The 8,527-nt window shown below is 36.5% G+C and overlaps 1 protein-coding gene across 1 annotated transcript in view; it reads left to right on the top strand.

The window, feature by feature from the left end:
- Positions 1 to 803: 803 nt before the first annotated feature.
- Positions 804 to 8,527, top strand: part of ARL13B (ADP-ribosylation factor-like 13B) — a gene marked incomplete at its 3' end in the record, with an annotated part of 35,768 nt that continues 28,044 nt past the window's right edge. Inside the window, exons 1-3 of the mRNA XM_010073183.1 lie at positions 804 to 942; positions 2,449 to 2,519; positions 5,890 to 6,139. Coding sequence (XP_010071485.1) covers positions 884 to 942; positions 2,449 to 2,519; positions 5,890 to 6,139 — 380 coding nt within the window. The remainder of the gene's footprint in view (positions 943 to 2,448; positions 2,520 to 5,889; positions 6,140 to 8,527) is intronic.

Here is an 8,527-nt window from a genome sequence, read left to right as displayed (position 1 = left end):
GCCGAACAACTAAGGGAGTTTTAAAGCTTTTGCATCTTTGTGCGCTTGACTGCATTGTTTGTGTAAGCTTTACTCTTTCATAGCTATGTGTGCATACAAAGAAATAAGCATGCACATGACCACATAGTTATTCTTGATTGTTTGTTCCACAGAGCAACATCAGAAAGAACTATTCTCTGTTTCTTTCTCCTGCTTGAAGAGCAGAAAGTGGGATTGTAAAATGATGGAAGTACTTGATACTTCTATTTAATTTAGTGATAATTACTAGATATTAAGTTGCCAGTTCATCAAAGTGCTCACTAGAGAACCCAGTTTCCTTGTTGTGAGATCTTTTAGTGTAAAAGAAATTGACAGTTAAATGGATATACTTAACAGGTAGGACATTCTTTGTTTGCTTTTAATGTCTTATCCTGTTATGTTCTTACAAGCCTTAGTCATGCTTTAAACTGGTCCTTATTTTTTGTCAGTCAGCAGAATTGTGGGATGCATTAGCGAGGCAAGCACTGGAATTTCGTAGCTTGATGTGTTCTCACTGCTCTAACTTGCAGATTTTCTTATGTGCATTATTATTTTGTATGAGTGCTGTGTTGTTGCTGCCCAGATATGTGAAATGGAAGTAGATGAAGTGTGAGAGGATGGAAAAGTGAAAGACACAATGGAACGGTCATGGAGCTGACTGAATATGACATACTCTGAATAAACAGGCTGCTGCTAGAGAAATTGTTTGCCTTGTTTATATATAGAGGCTAACTATGTATTTCTTCTTTTGTTTGTTTGGGTCTTTTTCTTGCTAGCAGTGGTCTCTCCTGGTCGTCTTGGGTTGTTCTGGCTTGCCCACATTGTTTCTGTAGCTTTCATGGCTCTGGATGGCTAGTGAAGAAGGATGTTCAGTCTAATGGCCAATTGCTGTGGCTGGTTAAAACGGTGGCAGGAGCCTGTCAGGTAAATGCGTGAAAGTATTTTATATTTCTGTGCTGACCTTCCCAAACTGTATTTCATGTCCTCTCACCCATGTTTTACTTTATTTGCTATATAACTTTGTTTCATGTTTTTTAATTCTGAGACAAAATCCATCTTTTTTTTTCCTCCAAGAGAGAATCAATGCATCTTCTGAACTTAAAAATGAGATGTTAATAATCTCTAATTCCTGGAATCAGAGACAAAATATCTGAAAGTATAAAGTTCAAAATACTGTCGTCTGCATACTGTTTCCTCAAGTTAAGCATTATGGGGTGATGTTAGGATGTTTATGTAAAGTTTATTTGATTGATTTAATTTCTGCATTTTGAGATTCAGAAGTGTTAAAGCACTTTGTTGTAAAGAGTAGAGTGTAGCCCCCATGTAATACTAATTTTTTTACTATTATCTAAGTATCTTAATATTGCATTTTGTGGGTAGCCTGGTGATCCATTCTTGCTATGGGATTCTGCTGTTCTCATTTGTTTCTGTTACTTTTGCTTTGAGTGCATCCTTTTCTCTCCAATTAGTAGTGATACACAGATAGCACATAGTTTGTTTCAAACTATTTACAGACGATGGCGAAGGGAAATAAGGGGTACACCACACTTATTTATGCTTGATACTCATATAGGAGGATTTGCTCTTTTTTTCAGTGCCACATAGTTTAGGTTTTACAGAATGTGCTGCTGGTCAAAGAGCAATGTTGGATTGAATAGCTTTCTGACACCACCCATGTATTGTAGACAATTGTGAGTTTAGAAGTGGTCATGGCTGTTCTGATATTAGCTTACCGTTAAAGTATAATTTACTGTGATCCTACTGTTCATTTTTAAGTTCTTTTCTCAAAGCTTTTTGGCTCTTCTGAAAGAACTTGAATAAATTCCATTGATGACTCTGAGTCTTTGTGAATAGGAGGAACAATTGAGGTATACATGTAGATATGTTTTTCCTATTGCTTTGCTTAAAATCCTGTCCTGGTATAAATTCTAACCTGCATTCCAGTTTGATAATATATTGTATGTACTCAACGTCACTGGTTTGCACATTTGCAGTCTAGATTGCTGCTGCTTGAAAGCAAGGCATGATGAGTTCAGTGCTGCTTATGTACAGCATCTGATGTCTAGACAAGTGTTGGATACTGTATAGTGTTGTTCAGCTGCACTGGCTGAGACAGAAATAAATTTCTAGTATAGGCATAACTTTGAGGCAGAGAGATGATAAAAACAGAGAAGAATGGAGGTGAAATTACAGAAATTTTTAAAGAGGCCATGACCACACCAAAAAAAGGATAAAATTTATAATACCATAAAATTAAATTTCACACCAGATCCACAATTGTTACAATGCCTGCTACGTGGTATTTTGATACCTACTCTTTCTACTGCTTTGTGGTAAATTTGGTATGCATGTATTAATTAATAAAATAAGTCGTGTCTAGCTAGAGGAAAAAATTTGAAATATCTTTTTTTTTTTTCTCTCCTTATGGAGGAAGGTGACACTAATAATTGTGGGTCTTGATAATGCTGGTAAAACTGCTACAGTCCGAGGAATTCAAGGAGGTAAGCATTCAATTTGTTTATCATTTAATTGGAGTATTGAAAGAGAGTGTAATTACTCATTTTCCTTCATTTTAATCTAAAAATATTGCTTCATCTCTTAATTTATCTCTCCCATATTGTTAAAAGAAAATTTTGTTTATTGTACTCTCCTCTAAGATTCTGGTAGCCAATATGATAATGTCACAGGTCCTATTGCATGAAAACCTGCAGATAAGAGAAAAATTAAGGGGTCGTACCTTAGAAACATAAAGATCCTGATTTTTGATATCTGGCAAGTCATGCTAGGGTGACATAAAAACTAGGTGCTCCCAGACATGGAGTTTGTGCTCAGGAGAAGTAGCGTGGCAAGCTCTGCATTTGTTCACTGGCCTCTGCACTGTGATGTTGAACTGATGTAGACCAAACCAGTGGTAGTTCAACAACATCTGTAGCAGCTGAAGAGCGAAGTTGCTACCACTCTGCTACGTGTTTTTCAAAGGTAATAGTATGGTGTAGAGGCAAGGTGGGTAGTATGGAGAGAGCTGCCTCTTAAGGCATTGCATCGTGCAGCATTAGAGCCCTTAGTCCACTGAAACAGAAAAAGTTAGTCCACAGAGGTGTTTGTCTTTTAAACACCAAGACCAAATGTTCAGAGTACCTTGGTGCTTCTGTGACTTGAGTTGACCACTGTATTGTTAACTGTGCAAAATACTAAATTGCAACAAAATCTGGTTTGGATTCTTGTTTAAATTTCATGAGCATCATAGCATATTTTTGGACTAGAATTTTTTTTCAGTAATTCAATAAATAGCTGAAGGAGCCAAGCAAGCTGCTTGTCTCCATCAGTTGCTTTAAGTGAAAGAAAGTGTAGGACAAAAACTCTGAAGAATATAGACCACATTTTAATATAATAACTACTTTGAATTAATGCAGTGATTCAAAATATTCTGGTTAATGCTGTGTTTCATGTCTTAGTATACATTAAAGAAATCAACAGGCCTGATTTTTTTTTTTTCCTTGTGTGCCTGTGCTGAAGTTGCTTTCAGGTGACCATCCAGTAATGTGCATACATCAGTAAACTTTATTAAAAAATCAGTGTTGTAAGTCTGTATAATGAGGAAGAGGTTCAAAAGAAGGAAATTGCATGTGTATGTGTATAACATAAAGGATGGTTATAGTGATACATATTTTATATAATTATTTATCACCAGCAATTTTCTAGGCACTTACTTCAGTAGCAGACCATTTGATTTTGGAGGGTATTTTGCACCATCCAATGGTGCATGCAAACAGTATATAATTTGAGATAAAACTTGTGCTTATGAAAACAAAAATTCTCTATGGTTTTTTTTTCCCCTTGTGGGATTGTCTTTCTAAATAACTTTAATCTTGCGTAATAACAAAAGAGTACTCGGTGTTTTGGCAGACTTGGAGACTCCACCTCAACTTTCTGTTTACACGTTATGTAAGTTCACAGACTTGCTAAAGTATGAATAAAGTTATGAGTATTCTCTCTTTCATATTCCTGAATCTTTGTCCTGAAAACATGAGTGCTTCATTATTTAGCTTTCCATTCTGTTTCAAAATCAACTTTAAGGCCTTTATCAGATAAATGTGGCAGTTATTTCTGAAAGTCCTTTTTTTTTTTTTTCTGGGAAAAAAAATAGGATAAAGTTGGGTATTTCTAAAGGGAAACTCCAGGAAAAGATAGTTCTGACTTCTGTGACTGCTTCCCTGGGCTGCGATAGTGCTTGCCTTATAAAGCAATTTCTTTTTCCTTAACAGGGCTTGCAGAGATTAGAACCTTCACTTAGTCTTAGAGGTTGATAAATCCAATATGTTTGGCTGTGCATCAGTTATACAGCCTATAGGAGGAGACTACAATTAAGATTGCAGGGTTTTGGCAGAAACCATATATGTTTCAGTTCTTAGGACTCTTAAACCTGGGAAAATCAGCATGGCCACCAAAGTTGTATTTGACAAAATGAATCTGCAGTTTACATGGCAGAGCCTGTTTTTACATTGGAGACTGTTTATTGTTTGAGACCTTGATGTACAATAGGAGCAGGTGTTTAAGCAATATCCCTTTACATTCAGCACCATCAATAACTTTTACCCGTAACCAACTGTCATGTTCCCATTGTTTTCTCTTGTAACAGCACATACTTACAGCTCACTGTCAAAATAAAGTCTGCTGAGTTTTGAAGCTGTAGTTTTTCACAAATGGGGATCCCAGACCTTTCTCATGCTGGAGTCTTGGCTTACACTGTTCTGGCCAAAGGGTCTGTTCTGAATCCCCATCTCAGCTGTGTGTGAAGGATTCTCTCAAAGAAGGAATGTGATAGCAGGAGTGTGGTGGTGATTTAGCTTTTGCGCTGCTCTTCAGAGCTCAGTGCTTTTGGCTGTGCCTTCATTTCTTCCTCTCAACAAGCTGAATTTTACATCTGTTTCTCCTGTCTTGTGCTACCAAGCTACATAAAACAGTTGCAGAGATCCAATTCATAGAATCATAGAATCATAGAATGGCCTGGGTTGAAAAGGACCATAGTGATCATCTAGTTTCAACCCCCCCGCCATATGCAGGCCCCCTGCAGAGACAGGTTAGTGGTGTGAAGCAAGTACAGGCTTTTTTGGCCTTCTGGAAAGGGAGAGAGCAAGCAAAAGTATTAACTATAAAGGGATAGAATTTTGGCATATTGCATGGCAAACTAAAACAAAAAACCAAACAAAAAAACAAACAAACAAAAAAACAGAAAATAAAAATAAGTAAACAAACAAAGGCCAAAACCTGATCTTGAGTAAAGAGAATCAAGTAGATTGCATCTCAGAAGAATGTGATTTCAGTCACTGCATCTCAGCCCTTGGGTTGAACTTTTGAAGCTGTTTTGGCAACCATGAGGGATAAAGAACAAGTTTGGCAGAGAACAAGGCTTCCTGGGTCATAATGCATTAACTGTTTTGTTTGTTTTCCTTCTCAAACTTGGATTAATACCATGCAAATGCTGTCTAACTGTTCAGCTGCAAGCATTGGTGGTGAGGGGGAAGATAAAAACTGCAGTACACTGAACACTACTGCAATTTAACTGTGGTGTTAAATATTAAAAAATTCATTTTTGGCGCTTTGTTTTTTTTTTTAATCCTGGTGCTCCTATCTAAATGAATGTAAAGTAACTGGCTGAGAGACTATTGTGTTAACTTGAAATTACCTGACAAGAGGGAAAATCTTAATGTAAAAAATACATAGTTAGCAGTTTGGTGTCACTTAACAGGGAGGGTTTGCTCCATGTTTTTAAAATATGAATTTTGCTACACAAATCACAATGTAAATCTTCCTTCCTTAAATAACTAAGGACACTTTTTACTGAGGGCTTTCTTCTTTGAACTCTGACAGAGTCTCCTGAAGACGTGGCTCCAACAGTTGGATTTTCCAAGATTCACCTTAAACAGGGACGCTTTGAAGTCACCATCTTTGATTTAGGAGGTGGAAAACGAATTCGAGATATCTGGAGAAATTACTATGCGGAGTCCTACGGTGTAATATTTGTTGTGGATTCCAGTGACATTGCAAGAATGGAAGAAACAAAACAAGCCATGATAGAAGTTTTAAATAGCCCTAAGATATCAGGAAAACCTGTGTTAGTGTAAGTACTGTTAATGTTCTCCTGATTATCTGAAATTTTGTAAATTTTATCTTCAATACACTTTCTAAACAAGTATTTATGTATAGTATAAACATAAGTATAAGCTACACTAATACTATGGTAACGTTAGCACTAACCAATATTACAATTAGTTTTACAGTATTTATGAAGTATTTATTTATGCCAATCTTACTATTACACTGGTGAACAAAGCCTCTTCTTCTTCCCTCCTTCCCACCCTCCTTCCCTCCTTCCCCTTCCTTTTCAATTGTACATAGTGATGTATTGAATCCATTCACTGCATCTGACGTTAGATCTTATTTAGTCCTTCTCAGGGATATTTATTTCTCACCTCTTTCATTAGCACTGGAAAAATAATAAGGCGGGGTTTTTTTAAACTCTTAAAATTCTAATATTGTTCTCAATGGTAGGGTAAAGGCCTTACAAGTTTAGCATGGCAACATGGTGTAAAAATACTGTTACTATTTAGTCCTATATCAATTACTTAAATTGTAAATGGTTGATTATATTCTGCAATATCAGTAATCTCTCAGCAATAAATGTCTTGTTCACTTAACACATGGTGGTGCTGCTGATACATGATCAGCAAAATCTCATTAAAGAAGGCTTACTTTAGCACGTGCTTTTGTTTCAGTGCATGTCTTTTGATTAAAAAAAAGTTAAAGTTTCAAAAGGTCTAGAGACATTCACAGAACTGAGATTAATTAACTTCTCTGCTTTAAAACTAGGTTTTGTAAAATATTGGAAATAATATATTTTGTTAAATTCAGACACACAAAACGTCCTTGAGGACAAATACCCTTTTGAAGTTACAAAACAAACTATGAAAGTTTAAAATTGTTTATTAGGACAGTATTTTTATTCCTGGTGGGCATAAGACCTCCATAATGCAGTAATTACACATAATTTCTGTTATATCATTAAGAATCTGTAAAGCTAAGAGGAGAGGCCTCTTACTTGTAAGAAGTAGTGATGCTCTGGTGGTTTGAGGGTGAAACTGACTCCTGGTTTGATGAAGTGGAGTGGTAGTTTAGCAAGCTAATAGTGTGTATGTTGAATAATATATTAGATTTTAACTTCCACAGCTATTTGAATGTTATTATTACAGGGAAGGCAATAAAACCAACATAAGACAGCTAGTTTAATTCAAGTCTCTTCTGAAAATGCAACTGTGACAGTTGACAACTATTCAGTGTTTCTAAATAAATACAGCTTTAGGGTTTGGTGGTTTGGTTTTTGGTTGGTGTTTTGGTTTTTCTTTTTTTGGTAGAAATCTCTATGCCCTGATCCCGTGTTAGAGTTTATTTGGGTGGCTGGCTGTACCCGCAGACAGCCCACTCACTTCACTAGGACTTGATCCTGCTTTTTGATCCATGTCAGTAGCTAATCAGAAGGCAGAGTGTATTATCTGAATCTAATGGTGACTAAGCTAAGTTTGTTGATGTTATTGCCTTCTAACTGATTGAGTCTCAAGCCTTTGAATAGAATTTGCTCTTGCAATGTCCCAGTTCTGTGGAAGGATCCAGTAGTTCTTTGTTTCACGCTCCCTATACGAGCCTGCATGTTGAGTTATGAGTTCTTTCATGTATTGTCTTTGCTTTCTGTTTGGTGTCTGTGTTCTTGTCATAGCTATGCTACTCTTGGCATGTTCAAATCATGTGAACACTAAAATTTGTTCCAGTATTTGAAGCACTTCTTATATTGTGAAGCCTTCAAGTTGTGAATCAGGAAGGCTTGGTCCATAAGCGCTAGTGCTTGTGGTATGGAAATGGAGTGCTTAGCAAGTGAGATTAAACTGGTTCCATGCACCTTGCCTTCCCTGAAGATGCCTTTGGTTGGAGATCCAAGTCCTCATCACTCATACTTGCCAGATAAGAGTTCTGTGGTATAAACTTTTCCCTGGAAGTCCCTAAAACTGAAAAATGAAGTATCAAGAGCAGAATAAAGGAAACAGCAGATATCCAAAATTGTGATGAAAGTTAGCTTTTTTTAATACTTCCTTCTTTTAAGGATGTTCAACTTTTGTTTTGTTTTTTAATAATGAGATACTTGGTATCCACATAGCAATAAGTTCCCTAATGTCTTGTGAAGTTTCTAAGTAGTGCATTTTAGTCTGTGCATATATGTGTGAAGGCCAGTATTTACTGAAAACAATACAGTTACCTCTGAGTATCAAATCCAGGAAGGCTGAAGTTTACTTTAAATAATTCCCCTCTCTCCCATGCTCTTGCAATGCAGAGCACAGTCTATTTCTCTTTTCATAGGATACTGTTTTAATTTTATGCCAAAGGAGAGGGAATTCTTCCCTTTGATTTCCACACTCCACAAGTGTGTCTCTGGTCTGGACTCCTGCTTTCCTCCAGAACT

This window comes from Pterocles gutturalis, unplaced genomic scaffold, assembly GCF_000699245.1.
Source record: "Pterocles gutturalis isolate BGI_N339 unplaced genomic scaffold, ASM69924v1 scaffold6337, whole genome shotgun sequence".
NCBI classification, from domain to species: Eukaryota; Metazoa; Chordata; class Aves; order Pterocliformes; family Pteroclidae; genus Pterocles; species Pterocles gutturalis.
Note: the sequence above shows the minus strand (reverse complement) of the source record. Positions and strands in the feature narration are given on the sequence as shown.